This window comes from Diadema setosum, chromosome 13 (assembly GCF_964275005.1).
Source record: "Diadema setosum chromosome 13, eeDiaSeto1, whole genome shotgun sequence".
Lineage (NCBI taxonomy): Eukaryota > Metazoa > Echinodermata > Echinoidea > Diadematoida > Diadematidae > Diadema > Diadema setosum.
The window spans coordinates 11,108,710-11,127,476 of record NC_092697.1 but is presented as its reverse complement, the minus strand read 5'-3'; the positions used below and the strand labels follow the sequence as shown (position 1 = coordinate 11,127,476).

The window sequence follows — 18,767 nt, the reverse complement described above, 5'->3', positions numbered from 1 at the left end:
CTGCGTCAATGGTAAAAGGGGGTCATGGCATTTCCTGCATGGGGTACTGTATAACCTTGCCATTTATCACTCCATGTTTTAAGTTGGCTGAAAGATAAAATACGATAACATAACAGAATGTAAGAAGTTTGTGTCGTCATACAGTGTGCCATATACGAAGAAAGAAGAATATTTGTCTGCATGCTTGTAATCAGTATTACTGTTTCGTGATAGCACTGTGAAATTTCCCAAACTTTCTCCTTTAAAAAAAAAAAAACAACGTTTGACTGTGTTGAAACCATCACCATTGAAGGGATGGTATAGTATTGGCTGAGGTGAGAATTTAGCGTTTATCTTTTTCGAGGTATTAAGAAACCACTTTATGAAATGTTAATTAATCTAAAATTCTACGAGGAACTCAAAGTTTATTCGATGACAATCTGTTTGAAGTGGTTGATGAAATGTCCAAAAACAAAGTAAAACAAAGCAGTCCTACAAAAGGTTGGTCCCATCTTTTACTAAGATTGCTTTGGTTTGGATATCTCAGGCATTTCAAACCAATTTTCATCAAATAAACTTTGAATTCCTTTTTGAATCATATTTTCTATCATATATTTTCATAAGAGGTTTCTCATTATCTAAAAAAATATTATCAAAAAACGTTGGAAACCTCAAACGCCATCCCTTTATTGTACATACAGTCAAACCTGCCTTAGCGGCCACCTGTCTATAGCGACCACCTGTCTATAGCGGCCACCTATCTATAGCGGCCACTGAAAAATCCCCCCCCCCCCCCCCCCCCGAGAGAAAAGCCCTGTTAAAGACCCTGTGTATAGCGGCCACCTGTCTAACGCGGCCAGCGGCCAGAAATTTTGTTTCCCGCCGTAGATTTTAACCTGTCTATAGCGGCCACAGAGCTGGTAATTCAGCGTGTTTATCTGATTCTGTAGTGTGGCCGTGCCATTGGCCACCGCTGCATTCATCACGTATTCAGTCATAAATGCGCTAGTGTTAAACTTTCTTTAAGACTGTACAACATGCTATACTGTGCAACAATTTCATAAACACGAGGCATTGTTCAATGCATGAAACGTACGCATGTACATGTACACTAAGTACCTATAAATATATACAACGATGATACATGTACGTGTACATGTATAGGCAATTCACACACATATAGTTGGATAACCTGTCTATAGTGGCCACCTGTCTATAACGGTCACTTTTTTCGTTTCCCTTCGGTGGCCGCTATAGACAGGTTTGACTGTATAGTAATCATGTCTGTTATGCACTGCAAGAAGTTAAACCGCTTCATGTATCACATACATTTATCTGTCTGATCCCTCTCAAAACTTTCTTACTTTCTTCATCTGTATAGCTCAATTTCTTTCTCATGTCTGTGAGTTGTCCTGCGCGATGTCACTGTTTATATCACAATGTTACTTTGTTGTCCCATGTAATGTCCAAAAAAAAAAAAAAAACCCAAACCAACAACAGTTATTAGTTTATTGTGAGTTATTATGTACATCTATATGTATTTATTCCTCATCTGTCGATGTGGATTTGCTTTGAGGGACAGGCACAGTGTGCAAGGACTGTGCTTCAATGGGCCCCTCGATTTTTTATTTTATTTATTTATTTATTTTTTTTTTTTGCTGAACATGTCTTAAACTTATATTTCCATTCTTATGACGAGCATATAATTTGCTTTAAAAGAATAATGATAGCCAGTTGATTGTAAGATATCGTCATTTTAATTCTCATAGACTCTATTAATTTGTGTCCTGTTGAAAAAAAAAGAAGGATTGAATTGAACCATTTTGTTTGATTTCACCTAAAGCGATACACTTGAATGGTTTGACCAAGAGAAGAGCATTGCTAAGACCGAAGAACTACATTGTGTAGATGTGAATAAGGTAAAGATAATTATAAAAATGAAATCAATTATCAGATTCACCAGCATCATTACTATTACCATCTTTATTATTTCATTGTCCTGAATGGAATTCTCCCAATAAGACTATTGTAATTGAGGGTGAATAAGTCTGAAATCACTATGAAGTTGAAAAGTAATTACAGAAAAGAAGAAGAAGAATGTGACAGCATTCTTGTATTGGTTTAGTTGTTGTTTTGTTTCTCATTCACGTGCATGGCTTTCATCATTCATTATAATTTTATCATAATTATAAAATTATTTATTCATCTGGGACTTCATTGCCACGAAAATTCGAAGTAGATCAGCCTGATGACTACACTTTATATAGTCTGTCATCCGACGTTTCTTTTTTTTTCTCTCTCTCTCTCTCTCCCTCCTCTCTGTTTAGATCTTTGGATATAGTAATATCTGAAGAGTTTGTTTGCAAAAACCGATAAGTCCATATTTGCCAAATGGAGATATTTGCGATTAAAGGTCAAGAAAAATAAAGAGAATAATAAGAAAAATTTTGCTTCTTTTGACCATAACTGTAAAAATGTACCTTAATTATGTAGTGACCGATATATCATTTAAAAGGTATTATTTTGTACTTTATGACAGAGACCGTACTTCAAAATCTTCAAAAATGGACTTATCGTTGTTTTTTTTTTTGTTTTTTTTTGCGAACAAACTCTTCATTATTCCATTGAACACACATTGAATATAGTGTATTCAATATGAGTTAATAAAGATGCACTCTTGAAGGAAGTCTTAACCACTCATTCGTTGGGGAAAAAACGAAGCTGTCATACCATAAGGTCGTATATCATCATGCCACCTCGTCTTTGTGACTATGTTAAAAAAATAATGATAATGAATTGCTGTTGATAAAAAGAATAATCTTTAAATGCTACAAACCAAACAGTGAAATGTTAGTTACTGTATGGATTAATCGTAATCATTCTTGGAAATGATTTTATGCTATGTATAATAGCAGAAGAGTATCTATATCTTCATTATGTTCACTCACTGCATGATAATTATTGTTTCACTATAAAATAATCCATTTAAACAAAAATACTGACACGAACAGTCAAGCAAATGTGAGAGTAAGAAATTATGATGTTGCAGCTCATTTGACTTTATCATGATATTCGCTGTTTTTATTATGGACATTTGGTAACACATTGTGAATACAAGTAATACATATTTATGTGGATACTTGTCATGTATTACACCACGAATGGTAAAACAGCATTATTCATACACGCCATTTGATCGATGTGTTGCTTCAAAGTAATATTAATTGAAATATTGTATTGGCACAACCATTTATCCTTTTTGAAAATTAAATGAAAAAAACAAACAAACAAACCACAAATTCTTCACACAGACGTGTGTTTTTCGCGTATAAAGTGTATGTTTGCAATCACACGCTGGCAAGTGTGCATGTTTGTGTGTTTTATTTTTCTTCCAACATGATTTCATACGTAAATCAAGATTCTTTTCAGTAATATCACATAAAATATCGGTATACAAATTACAATATACATTCGATGAAGGAAAAAAAAATCCTCAGTATGCATGATATTCTTACTGTCAGGTGCCCTCACGACGGAGAAGAGTGGTAGTGATCATTAAAATGTCTCAACGCAGGTGGCGCGCTGCAGTTTGCAAATTTAAAGTCGCCTGAGTGCAGTAGTTGTGCACATACATACGTGTGTGTGTGTGTGTGTGTGTGTGTGTGTGTGTGTGTGTGTGTGTGTGTGTGTGTGTGTGTGTGTGTGTGTATAGTATCTGTGTGTTATGTATGTATGTATGTGTGGTCGTGCTGTCCGTACCGTCCGGGTATGGCATGCATGCCTTACATGATCAAAGGGAGAGCCGACATCATGGCGGTAGTGATCGAAAATGTCCGTCTAAGTTCATTGTCGGACCAAGGCGACATTTCGCAGCAAACGCAGAATATTCTTAAATTACAGATAACTACGCAAGATGCGAAGCCGGTATTTTCACTCTACAACGGTAAGAACGTGTATTTCGAGCAGAATTCCTTTGTTTAAATTCGCTTGTTTTGACATTTTGTGCATGCCTTGCGTTATTCAAGCAAGATTGGGTTTATTGTGTCGTGACCCAGCCCCGCGGGCTCGGGCCGGCCGATAGCCATGGTACGCTTCATGCTGTGCACGCACTAGCTGGGTAATCGAGCTGTGATATGACAGATTTCAACAAATGACTGCTAATGTAGAAGCCGACACAACACTCTCATCTCCCTTCTATATAATACAAAATTTAAGGGTACTCTTTCACTGTATAATGTATAGAGCCTACATGTAAAGAGCAGGACAGGATCACGACAAAGTATTCACTTTTTCATCCATTTGTAAAACTTATCCTGCATGCAAATGCTACAGTAGGTGAGTAGGCCTTATGACATTTCTAACTAGAAAATCCAAGCTACTGAATCTCTACACTCTAACGTTAGTCAGAACAAAGAAGAAAGGTAAAGCTTCAGTGCTGTCTCCATTATGATTATTAATTAATGTTGAGATGGATTGCATAATGTACCATTTAGAAAGTGAAATTTGTCTAGGCCTAACTTGACTTTAATTTTATTGTCCATCATTTGTTGATTGTACACACATGACACAGCTGCATAGACCCTCTGGGCTCTACGGAGTGTAATCAATTGCAATCCCAATAGCTCTGTATGTTCTGAGCTTATATAGCTCTACTCCAGTATAAAATGAAATGCTAAGTTACACTGTATAATTACATACAATGCACATTGTATCTAGGTCACATGTCTTGTGACAAATTGTGTGATAAATGTACAATTGTAAATGACCTCGGTCAAATGCAACTCAGCTCAGTCCATGAAATATGGTATCAATATTTGTATACAATGTACCTGACATCCCTATGAAAAAAGAATTACTATGAAGGCTAGGAGGCCATGATCACGTAATCACACTTATCAACGATGTAACATTAGATTTGTATGCTGAGTTTATTCTCGGATTAAGTGATCATCTGCGTTGGTTTGTCTGTTTGCAAAATAACTCAAAAAGTTGTGTATGGATTAAGGTGAAACGCATAAAAAGTAGATGTGGACACAGGGAACACCATTAAATTTTGGTAGTGATCTTGGAATTTTTATTTATTTTTAATGGTTTTTTATGTTTTGGCATGTACTGTACACTGTAAGGTCAATGAACTTGGGAGTTCAAGCTGCGCGTACTGGAGGTTTACATAGATACGCGTACTGAAGCGCGTGCTCTGCTCTGCTGATGACATAAACAAAGGGCTTCTATATTGGGAAATGCCTGCATGCGTGTACGTGTGCAAGGAAGTGAGTTGCTGGTTTAGCGGAGGGGGTGCGTTTGAGTGCTTTTCTAGTTGTGTTTGTGCTTCCTATTTCTATTCCTAGTTCTATTTCTTTCCTGCTACATTGTAGCACATGCAGATGCTTCGAGTTACAACTACAGATAGATCTACCAGGATAACAGCATTTTGTAGCGAAACACTTGTTTTGAATAAAATTGTAGATCAATATATTGATGAATAAACCAAATCAGAGGATTTAGCATTGTTTCTAGAAGTGTTTTTTTTTTAAGAACAAACTTTGTTTTTTACATTTTCGACAATATAACTTCAATATTGTCGCATTCATAGAAAATGGAATAAGTTCTATGATTTTAACTGTGTCTGATAATCTTTGTTGCTCAAAAGTTTTCATGGTCTTAAAGGGCTGGTATAGTTTTGGTTATCAAGAGGTGAAGATTCAGCTTTTAACTTTTAGTGAGATACTTAGAAACCACTTGATGAAATGTTAAAGAGCACACAATGCTAAGAGGAATTCAAACTTTATTTGATGAAAATTGGTTTTGAAATGGCTGAGATATCAAAACACAAAGTAAAACAAAGCAATCCTAATAAAAGGTGGGTCCCACCTTGTATTAGGATCACTTTGTTTAAGATATCTCATCCATTTCAAGACCAATTTTCATCAAATAAACTTTGAATTCCTTTTACAATTACATGTTCTTTCATTTTTCATAACAGGCTTCTCATTAAATCTTAAAAAAAAAAATCATCATAAAAAGATACTGGAAACTCAAAGCCCTACATAGTATCTTCTCAACTGAAACTTCACTATTCCTTTAAAGAACCAGTATGACTACACTCTACTAAGAGGGATGCACTTGAACGGAAGGAGAAGAAGAAGAACCAGGATATTGACATTTTTAGTACTGGTAATCCTTCACAAACACAATGACATACACTGTATGCACAATAACTACACATGACCTACTGGGTGTACATACTATGTATAGCCTGTGGCCTTTTGTCTTTGCAACATAATGCCATAGAAAAAAAAAAAGATTTTTTTTTTTTTCTCATTCATGCTCTTATTACTTGTATATGATGCTCTTCAACCAGTGGACCGTGAAGGTCTCGCAGATGGATAGTTATATCAGCCAAAAAATAGAATTGTTATTAAAAAGATTTACAATCTATCTTGCTCGCTCTTTTAAAAAACAAAACAATTTTAGGAGCCATTATTCTTGTTGACCATGGATTGAAGGGATTTACATGTAGGTAAGAAGTGCACTTCTAAATTATTTTATGTAAAGTGACCAGAAGATAGTGCACTTTTGGTACAGCCAACACTGTGTACATTCGTTAACATTTTGACATTCCACTATAAAGGCAACACAAGGGAAATTACATGTATCATAGAGAAGCACTCTGAGAGCGCAGACCTCCGCCAAGCAGCTCTTTTCCACCACTGATCTTGTTCTTAGAGATACACTGTACATGGTAAGTGAGTTCCACCCATACATGCATGCTGAAAGTTGCCTGATTTCCCAGTTAGTAGAAGCCTTTTGGTATGTCATCAGCCTCCAGATGCACTGTGCGCCTCACCCTAGCAGAAACTAGAGCACACACTGTAGTGCATGTATGCAAACCTAAAAAATTTGCAGCTTGAACTCTTGAGTTCATTGACCCTACCAGCCAAAATACGGAAAATCCTGTATGAAATACACAAAAATCACTGGATCACTACCAAAATTTAATCATCTGTTCCTTATGTCATTCTCAACCTTTCCTGTAAGTTTTATCCAAATCCGTTCACTTCTCTTTGAGTTATTTTGCACACGGACAAACAAACAAACGCCAAAGAAAACATAGCCTCCTCCCCTGGCGGAGGCAATAATATCGTCTCTCTCACACTCGATACACAACCTGCAACATCAGCAAGTATCATGGACTACAATGTAGTTTTACTGCCTGACTACTACACTTTTTGTATAACTTGCACATAATTGAAAACTAAAGACCAAATTTTTTTGCTGATTGTAGAATATGTTTCCATGGCTTTTTGTCTTGAAGAATTTGGTGCCATGCCGGATAACCTTCAAGGAGGTTTATGTTTGATGCTTGTTTACCAGACGAAAGCTTGTAACCAGCCTTGTTTTTCTCTAGAAATGTGTAAGAATTCAAACTCTTATGGATTTTAGTTACAGAGGTATATGCTTTTGTATTTTCCAATAATGAAGATGAAAGTATTATAGTGTAGTAACAAGGGATTGGGAGGGTCTAAAACTGCCCTACAGTGACCAATTTTTATCATTTAATTAGTTTATTAATTGATTGATTAATTGATTAATTCAGTTATTTATCCTTTTATATTTATTTATCTATATTTATTTATTTATTCATTGTATTTTACATACTTAATGGGGTTTGCAACTACTGTAAAAATGGATATTTTCGCGCGAATAATTTTTCGCGCTAGGCCGGGTCAGAAGAGTTTCGCGTGTTTTTAATTCCGCGGAATCAGGACATCACGCACAGGAACGTATGGCAAGCAAAAATATTTGTGTGTTTTTATTTTCGCGCTAGTTTCTGGTTGCGCGAAATGCGCGAAAATTTCAACACCGCGAAAATTTCCACTTTTACAGTACTGTACATGTATGTACAATATCTGCATCAAATACAGTATTGACAGGTGTGATTTGCTAGCATCTTATTCAAACTTAACCAGGCTTACTTTGCACATGTGGATGTACATAATGCACATGTATGGTAAAGTCTCCATCATGGGAAACCTACACTGTATTTAAGACAGCTCGTCATTAATTTGTATAATACAGGAACTGTCCCTGTAGTTCGTTTGTTTTTTTGACACTGTTGTTACGACCAAAATCACTCTGAGAATGATCGCACAACAGAAACAATCAACTGATGTTCAGGCGGTTTATTAACAGCGATATTGTGGGTACAGACTCGTAATCGGCTTTCACATCAGTACAATAATGATCAATAGAAACAATTACAAATCGGTAGTGAAATAACTTACAGCCAAATTTGAAAGTAAGTAATCCTTTGACAGTGTCCAGATACGATGTTCGATGCACAGATGAGTGATCCTTGACGCACCGATGAATGATTCCTCCAACGTAATTCCAAAGGCACTGGTTGCAATAATCCACTTTATAAATCCGGGGTAAAGATCCACGATAGATGTCCACAGCAAAACGTGTAGAATCCAAATGTTATGACGACCACGTCCAGTTGATGCGTTGAATAATGATTCACTTTATAATGTCCAGCAAGGAATCCAGCCCGTCACAGCTTTGCCGTAACAATGTTCGTTGACATTAAAATATGGAGTCTGTCTCCAACGTAGGCAAATTAATCCTCTGCAGGCAAAATGTCTCCCAGGCCTTATCTCCACAAACACAGTTTGTATAGCAGGTCAGCAGGTAACACAGGACTGACTATAACAAGTCGTTTCAGAGCCAGAAGTGACGTAACTCTCAGAGCAGAGGTGTTGGGTACTCTGCCTACCTCAGAATTTCTCCTGCTTATATACTATCCATTCACCCCTTTCTAGTACATTCTGTAACTTTCTCCAACCTGGGGCCACATACCTGAACATACTAGCAAGTCCAAATTCCAGGAATCCTGGATGACTCACTGCCTAATATGTGCATAACATCATTGCCAAAATTAACTACCAATCACATTGGGTTACAAGGGCAGTGCCTCACTCAGCCAGCACTTCCTAGAATTTTCTGGAATGGGTTAAATCATTCTAGATTGAATGAGCTATAATGTATTTCCTGTCACATGCATACATGTACTGTAGCTACATTGTATACCATGTAGAAAATTCTCCACTGATCTGGTCAGCCTGTATGTACTATATCTATATCATATAGAATGTTCTCCCTTAATCTGGTCACCCTGTGTACATACACATTAAACAACCATGCATACAGCCTTGATACATGTACATAACTACTTGTGTGTACATTTGTGACACCATCCCCCATGGGAAAAAGAAAGCCTTGCTGTAGCAAGGGTTTCTTTTACCTTCACAATTTCTCATTGTTATTTACAACGAATGTGAGGTATAATCCAAGTCAAGCAACAATAATCACATACAGCTGTACTATCACATGCCTTTTGAATAGCTGCATTAATTCCATGTTCTCTTTTCATGGATACCAATTACATTGATTTTGCTTGGATTCTCGAAGTTTAAACAATCATGTCAAACTGTTTTGCATACATTAATAGATATGCTATGTAAAACTGCTATACACTAAGTGATATGCGGTGAAAACTTTTCACCTTTGATACTCTCTTCATGTTACACTCTTGACAAAGCGTCAGCAATTACATTATTTTTGCCTGCCACATGTTTGATTTTGAGAGCATATGGCTGCGTCATCATGCTCCATCTGAACAGTCTATTGTTCTTCATTTTGAACCGGTCTAAAAAGACCAAGGGGTTGTGGTCAGTATAGACCGTGATCTCCCCTTTGCTATTTGTCAAGTACACTTCATATTGCTGGAGGGCAAGGATGAGACTGAGAGCCTCCTTCTCGATAGTTGAGTATTTCTTTTGGTATGCGTTCAACTTTTTGGAAAAGTAGCTAACCGGTCGTTCAGTGCCTTCTTCATCTTCTTGGAGCAAAACCGCTCCCACTCCTACATCACTAGCATCGATTGCCACTTTGAATGGCTTTTGGAAGTCAGGAGCTGCCAGAACAGGCTCATTCGCAAGGACTGCTTTTAGTTTCTCGAAGGCTCTTTGACACTCATCAGTCCAGTTGTACTTTGCCTTACCCTTCAGCAGGTTTGTTAGGGGGGTGACTACAGTGCTGAAATTTGGCACAAATTTCCTGTAGAAACCAGCCATGCCCAGGAATCTGAGCAACTCCTTCTTGGATTGGGGGATGGGAAAGCCTAGTATAGCTTCTACCTTGGCTTCTCTTGGCAATACCTGTCCCTGACCGACTACATGCCCGAGATACACCACTTTGGCCTTTGCAAATTCACTCTTTGCCAGATTAATCACCAATCCGGCCTCCTTGAGTCGATCAAAAAGTTGCCGCAAGTGTGTAATGTGCTCTTCCCACGTGTCACTATACACTAGGATGTCATCAATGTATACTACACAGTTGTCAAGTCCGGCAATGATTTGGTTTGTTAGCCGTTGGAAGGTGGCCGGAGCATTTTTCATGCCGAATGGCATTACTTTGCATTGGAACAAGCCATCTGGTGTAGCAAAGGCAGAAATCTCCCTGGCTTTGTCGGTCAAGGGCACTTGCCAGTATCCCTTTAGAAGGTCTATTTTACTGACATATGCAGAATTTCCGACCCTGTCAATGCAGTCTTCAAGTCTGGGAATGGGGAAAGAATCTGTTTTCGTCACGGCGTTTACCTTTCGGTAATCTATACAGAATCTTTGAGACCCATCCGGTTTGGGCACCATGACGATTGGGGAGCTCCAACTGCTTTTACTCGGTTCTATTATGTCATTGTCTAACATGTACTGAACCTCTTCCCGTACTTTTTGCAGTTTGCTCGGGTTTAGTCTGTAAGGGTTTTGCTTGATAGGGTCAGCATCTCCTACATCAACATCATGTACAGCCAGAGGGGTGCAGCCTGGTTTGTCTTTACACAATTCTTTGTACTCATGTAACAGACTAGTCACATCTTTCCTCTGATTTTCAGGTAGGTAGTTCAGTGCCTCATCTACTTTCCCTAACATCTCTGAGTTAGACAACCTGGCACTAGAGGGCTCACTTCCATTCTCATCTTGAGCTTCTCCCTCTTCATCTACTTCATCTTCTACCACCTGAGCTACGCCTACAGGCTGACTAGCCTTTCTCTCATAGTACTCTTTCAGCATGTTTACATGACACACCCTCTGATCTTTTCGTCTGTCTGGCGTACTGATCACATAGTTCACATCATTGAGTTTCTTTTTGACACAGTATGGGCCACTGAACTTGGCTTTCAGTGGTTCACCTTGTATGGGCAGCAGTACAAGAACTTTGTCACCTGGTTTGAAGGTTCGGGCTTTGGCATTTTTGTCTGCCTTTCTCTTCATAGAGTCTTGTGACACTTTCAAGTGTTCCCTAGCTACCTCACAAGCCTTTGACAGCCTTTCACGAAACTTTGACACATAGTCAAGTAGGTGGACCTCATCATCCTCAGTCATGAATTTCTCTTTGATGAGCTTCAGTGGGCCCCTAACTTCATGACCGTACACCAGCTCAAATGGGCTGAAACCCGTCGACTCATTTGGGGAGTCCCTCGTTGCGAACAACAGGAAAGGGATGCCCTTATCCCAATCCTCGGGATACTCCTCACAGAATGCCCTAATCATTGTCTTTAGGGTCTGGTGGTAGCGCTCCAACGCACCTTGGGATTGGGGATGATAAGCTGACGACTTCAGCTGCTTCACACCCAAACGATACATCACCTCTTGAAATATGCCTGACATGAAATTTGACCCTTGGTCAGACTGCACTTCCTTGGGCAACCCATACCTAGTGAAAAACTGCACTAGAGCATCTACCACAGTCTTGGCAGTGATATTTCGCAATGGGATAGCCTCTGGAAACCGTGTAGACATATCCATGATTGTCAAGAGGTACTTATGACCCGACCTAGTCCTAGGCAAAGGTCCAACACAGTCAACTAGAACCCGACTAAATGGTTCTTCAAACGCAGGTATCGGAATCAATGGCGCCGGCTTCACTGAATGCTGTGGTTTACCAGCCACTTGACATGTGTGACAAGTCTTACAGAACTCAGCCACATCCACATTCAACCCTGGCCAATAGAAATGCCTCATGATCCGATCCTTTGTTTTTCTGACGCCTAAATGGCCGCCAACAGGTAACTCGTGAGCAATCCTCAAGATCTCACCGCGGTAACAGGGAGGGACAACAACTTGACGGACCACCGTCCAATCCTCATCAGCTGGCCTATGGGGAGGTCTCCACTTCCTCATCAAAATGCCATCTTTGACATAATAGCACTCAGGGACCTTTTCAGCCTCAGCCTCAGAACACACCGTCTGAGACAAGCCTTTCAACTCAGAGTCTGCCTGCTGTGCTTCAACCAAGGAAGACTTGCTAAACAGCCCATCACTGTTAGCCTCGGAGCCTAATACAGCAACCCCATCATTCAAATCCTTGAAAAAGGTTTCTGCCAACCAAACACCGGAATTCTCCTCCACATCAACAGAATCCGCATCATCTTGAACAGCTCTACGAGCCTGAGACCTAGTCACAACACAATCTGGAAAAATCCCAGGAAATTCCTCCTGCAACTGCTCAGTTTCAGCAACCACCACTGGTTTATCCGAAACAACTGGAGACGCAACCACCTTGTCCCCAGCCAAGTCATTCCCCAACAGGAAGTCAATGCCTACCATGGGCAACTCAGGAACAACTCCAACAGTGACAGGACCAGAAACTAGGTCACACTTCAAATCCACTCTATACAGTGGTACTGACATATAACTGCCATCAACAGTCTGAATCAAGACTTTTGCATTCACTGCACTATCTGGTGGAAAAGTCATACCACCATCCACCATCAACGACTGAGAGGCCCCCGTATCCCGCAGGATGACTACTGGTTTACCTGCCTCACCAGAAGTACATGGGGTCACCTCACCATCAAACAAAAAGCTACGATAGCTCTCATCCACCTGCTTCAGCCTATCTTTGAATTTGGGAGATCGACTTTCAATGGCCTGTGTTTCACTGAAAGGGACACTATTTTCGGGTAGGACACTTTTTGACACGACAAATCCCATGTCCTTCTTTGTTTTGTTTTGCAACTTCCAACACTGTGACTTTACATGCCCTGTCTTGTTACAGTGAAAACATTTGATGACATTTGCACTTGTACTGGACCCTTTGTCAGATTGAGGCTTTGGTGGCGATGAAGTTTCAGAACTCGTGCCTTTTTCAGAACCCGCATTCTTTGGATTGCTCGACTGATTTTTGTCTCTCTTATTTCCAGAGAAATTCCTGAAAGGTGGTCTGTTGTCATTTCTGTGGGTCAGCTCATACTCATCAGCCATCAAGGCTGCTTTATGCAAACTTGTCACTTTGTGATCATCCAAATGCGACCTCACACTGAAAGCAACACTCTTTTTGAATTCTTCCAAGAGAACAACCTCACGTAGGTTATCAAAATCCTGATCCACTTTCAGGGATCTGTACCACCTATCGAACATCATTTCTTTTTCACGAGCAAACTCAACATGTGTCTGGCCTGGTTTGCGGTACGAATTTCTGAACTTATGTCTGTACGCCTCTGGCACCAACTCATAAGCATTCAACACTGCCTTCTTGACTGTAGCATAGTCACGTGATTGCTCTTCAGAGAGAGATGAGTACACATCGGCTGCTTTGCCGACAAACACACTTTGAAGGAGCATGGGCCAAAATTCCTGTGGCCAGTTCAAACTGTTAGCCACCTTCTCAAATGACACAAAATATGCATCGACTCTGTTTTCTTCAAACTTTGGCACCAATCGAATGTTCTTGGCCAAATCAAATTCAGAGGGAGCCCTTTCACGATTTCCAACAGTGTGTGCATGAGTCAATTCCAACTCACGCAATTTCATTTGTTGCTCCATTTCAAATTTTCTCATTTCCATTTGTTCTTTCTCCCTCTCTCTTTCTAATCTCATCTTCTCTTTCTCCATTTCCAATCTAGCAAGCTCAAGCCGTGTTTGATCTGAAATTTGAGCTTGAGCTGGAGTGTCAATTTCTTCTTTGAGCTCCATGTGACTAGCTACTAAGTCAAGAATCTCTGCCTTTCTCACACCTTGTGGAACATCAACATTTAAATGCTGTGCAATAGCAGTCAAATCACATTTGCGTAACCTTTGCAAATCTTTGAGGGACAAATCTGTCCTCTGAACAAATGCCTGAACATCCATTGTACTGATTGACATTGTCACATGTATTACACACAATGTACAATTGAACAATCAACTCAACTGGTATTTTGTCTGTACCAATATTCTGGATTCCGGAACGTTCCAAATTCTAAGTTTTGGCTTTACATTCACTTCCCGGACACAAGCCCCCAATTTTGTTACGACCAAAATCACTCTGAGAATGATCGCACAACAGAAACAATCAACTGATGTTCAGGCGGTTTATTAACAGCGATATTGTGGGTACAGACTCGTAATCGGCTTTCACATCAGTACAATAATGATCAATAGAAACAATTACAAATCGGTAGTGAAATAACTTACAGCCAAATTTGAAAGTAAGTAATCCTTTGACAGTGTCCAGATACGATGTTCGATGCACAGATGAGTGATCCTTGACGCACCGATGAATGATTCCTCCAACGTAATTCCAAAGGCACTGGTTGCAATAATCCACTTTATAAATCCGGGGTAAAGATCCACGATAGATGTCCACAGCAAAACGTGTAGAATCCAAATGTTATGACGACCACGTCCAGTTGATGCGTTGAATAATGATTCACTTTATAATGTCCAGCAAGGAATCCAGCCCGTCACAGCTTTGCCGTAACAATGTTCGTTGACATTAAAATATGGAGTCTGTCTCCAACGTAGGCAAATTAATCCTCTGCAGGCAAAATGTCTCCCAGGCCTTATCTCCACAAACACAGTTTGTATAGCAGGTCAGCAGGTAACACAGGACTGACTATAACAAGTCGTTTCAGAGCCAGAAGTGACGTAACTCTCAGAGCAGAGGTGTTGGGTACTCTGCCTACCTCAGAATTTCTCCTGCTTATATACTATCCATTCACCCCTTTCTAGTACATTCTGTAACTTTCTCCAACCTGGGGCCACATACCTGAACATACTAGCAAGTCCAAATTCCAGGAATCCTGGATGACTCACTGCCTAATATGTGCATAACATCATTGCCAAAATTAACTACCAATCACATTGGGTTACAAGGGCAGTGCCTCACTCAGCCAGCACTTCCTAGAATTTTCTGGAATGGGTTAAATCATTCTAGATTGAATGAGCTATAATGTATTTCCTGTCACATGCATACATGTACTGTAGCTACATTGTATACCATGTAGAAAATTCTCCACTGATCTGGTCAGCCTGTATGTACTATATCTATATCATATAGAATGTTCTCCCTTAATCTGGTCACCCTGTGTACATACACATTAAACAACCATGCATACAGCCTTGATACATGTACATAACTACTTGTGTGTACATTTGTGACACTGTAAAAATAGTATCATACTTTGTATAATACAGGAACTGTCCCTGTAGTTTGTTTGTTTTTTTGACACTGTAAAAATAGTATCATACTTTGAAACCTCTAGGAAAGTCACTGTTTGTTTGCCATGTGAGGGCGTGGACTCAAAGTTGGTTTTCCCTTGTATTTAATGTAATATCTCAAAGTTTATTTTCAGAAACAAAGCTGTTAATGATGAAGTCATCTCTGTTGAAGAAATTACATTGTGGTTGAGGAGGTTTGGGAGGACACACATGGAGCAGATATCTGTGTGTACCAAAGAAAACATGACACCTCGGGTGTTGTTATGAGGACATCCTTCACACTATTAGGGTCGGTTTCCTTTACATCCAATGTATGCTGAGACATGTATATAGTGTAGCTGTAGGAGTTTAGATAGTAAATACATTCTGTAAGAGGAGAAACAGATAGCACAAAAGCGAAACATGAACAGGACATATGACAACAAATTAAGCACTTTTATGAGTGTAGTCAGCCTTTGTTTGGCATCATAGTTCAGAGCATCTACACTGGTATTTTTATGTGAGATGTGTGTGTACATTTCTTGATGTTTGTGGTGTGTGTTTTGTTTTCTTTCTTTAGAGTATTCTTGTAGAATGACTTCATGAATTAGGAATGAAAAATATGTGGAATCGACAACTTTAGAAGGTGAATGCGAATACTTGTTTATTCAATCATGTTGAATCCATAAACTACAGCATAATAACCAGCCAAGTGGATGTGTGCTTTGTAGGATTTTGGCATGACAAATTCCTTTTTTATTTTCTTGTTTTATTGTCATTTTGCAAGATGCTTGACAATCTTAGTTGGGTTTCATGCTGTCATTGTCAGTCATTTGCTTTCCAGACATCATTTCAGGCTAATGTTTTGTACACTCATGTGTAGGCCTAATTGATATTGCAGCTTTGGTTAGGCCATAAAAAAAAAAAAGAGGGGGCATGGGGGGAATCCTCTACATTAGCCGCATTTACACCAACTAACAGCGCAATTTTTAAAATCGCGATATTTTGGTTCCACCGTTTACACTTGTGCAAAAGCATGGGAAGTTTGAGCTTCACGAAACATCATGATTTTTTGGTCGGTAGTGTGCATGTATGTGTAATTTACCTCTCTTCAGCACGGTAGATGAGTGGAAGCGGGAGCTATTCATATTCACTGCAGTGCAGTGTATTTTGCTCACAGCTACAAGTAGCTAGCTGGTTGGAACGTTGAGCCAGGGCTTTTTATCAGTCCGATGCACAAATAAATTTGTGTTTCTCGAGAGTGTAAACTTTCTTGAGAGTGTAAACTATATAGCTTGCTATATTAGATCACATACGTACAACTGTAGCAGGTGTGTAAAACTTCAGCTTAGTATGGGAAAGTTGATGAAAGTAGCATTCTGGAGGATCATGAAATTTTGGCGATATGACGAAAGTGAGAAGTAGGCTGGTTTTTTAGGACTGGTATTTCATCAGGCGACAGCAAGAACTCACCATTGTTTTACCCACACTTGTTACGTACTCCTGTATTCCACAAAGTCAATGTACGGTATACCGAGAGCAGTATGGGTACTCCCAAAGTCAACACATTTCTGGGAGAACATTATTTTGTTAAGTTGTTATGGGGTGATGATACATGGTTGGAGAACTTCTGGTTTGTTACTAGTTTTCATAATACGATATAGTTTCATCAGGGAGGTGAGAGACCACGAGCCAAGGATCGGCTGTTTACGTGTACAGCATGTACCCTGTACTCTGACCAGCGGCCGACGTACTCTACATGTTCCAAAGAGGGATCGGGAGCGCGCGTAAACTCCCGGTGCAATCCGATACCGAAAGTCACATGATGAAAAATCGCGATATTTCTCCAGCTTGGGTTTACACTCGCTAAACTTCGCCTCAAACATTGCGATGTTTCAAAAAATCGCACTCCGGCTGGCGATTTTTCTGGCAATGTTTCGAGGGCGTTTGGGTGTAGTTGCTTGCACCCAGATGTCACGATTTTAGAAAAATTGTGAAATGGGCCTAGTATCTCAAAACATAATGCTAGCGCTTTCCATGATAACCTTGCGTGCCTATATGCAAACACATTCCTCAATAACCGTGAATGCATAATATGCAAACACATTTCATACTTTGCCCTAATTTTGCCAATGTCTCCGCTCTTTCATTGTTTGTATTGCTATGTGCTGTACACTTTTATCACAGTCTTCACATCAAAATGTTTCTGTCTCCCTCTGCCCACCCCCCCCCCCCCCCCCCCCCCGCTCTTGATGACAGACTACATTGTATATAAATGTTCTCTGTTGCAATAGATGTTGATTATCTGCTGAAAATTACCACATGTCCAAGACGTTTGCATGGTGCCATGCAGTAACCTTTATTGTTGCTTTGTAAAGAAGTGCTTGGATATGGTCCAGAACAGAGTTGAGCCTGTCGTTTTCCAAAAATAACAGCTTGTTAATTACACATCACAAGGTTCAGTTCATTCAGTTTAGTTCGCAGCTGCAGCATAACATTTCCCAGAGTGAGTGAGGTGTCATCAAGGACGCAAAGAGCATAGGTGACATTACCTGTCTTTTATAGATAATTCGTCAGACCTCAGTGGAGGGTGGGGTCAATGTATCCCCCAAATAATGTAACTTCAGAAATGCAGTATTCAAGTTTAGTACTTAGAAATGATTTTAAAGAATCTTGTCACTTCAGTCATCAAACTTGACCATGGACATCACAGAGTGGTACATGTACCAGTACAAGTGTACAATGTACATGTATATCAGTCGCTACCTGCTGAAGGAATTTGATTTGATAAAGACTGAGGAGACTTGCAAAGGAAAATTTCTTGTTTAATTGCTTCCTACACTTGTTTAGAATACTTAGGAAGTGGAAAAGGAATGCGCATTGTAGCAGACTCTCAAGCACAAACGGGGTAGTACGAGATGTATATTGAGAAGAAGTTAGGTTGAGCCACCTCCCTGGTTGAGCTCATCACATTCCAATTTGAAGCCAATTATGCCATACCCATTCAAATTGAAGGGGAAAACTCCCCATTTGGTTCAGGGAAATGAGAAGCTTTGCCAAGGACGGCTGCTGGTAGTTCTTTCTAAAAGTTGTACATGTCAGGGTTCGAAATTGGCGATGGTCCGCTGGCCATTGGCCACCCAAAATCATGTCGGACTAGCTAAAAATCATAAAATTCTGTAGTAACTGGTCCGTCTGGCTAGCCAAAATATTGCTTCAGTGTCAAAATCGATTCTAAGTAGTCCGCCTGGCTAGTTAAAAAAAAAA

The 18,767-nt window shown here is 39.6% G+C and overlaps 1 protein-coding gene across 1 annotated transcript in view; it reads left to right on the top strand.

Moving 5' to 3' along the window:
* The first annotated feature begins 3,786 nt into the window (after positions 1–3,786).
* LOC140236710 (histone-arginine methyltransferase CARMER-like) overlaps positions 3,787–18,767 on the top strand; it is a 49,748-nt gene continuing 34,767 nt past the window's right edge. Inside the window, exon 1 of the mRNA XM_072316632.1 lies at positions 3,787–3,922. Coding sequence (XP_072172733.1) covers positions 3,790–3,922 — 133 coding nt within the window. The 5' untranslated portion in view covers positions 3,787–3,789. The remainder of the gene's footprint in view (positions 3,923–18,767) is intronic.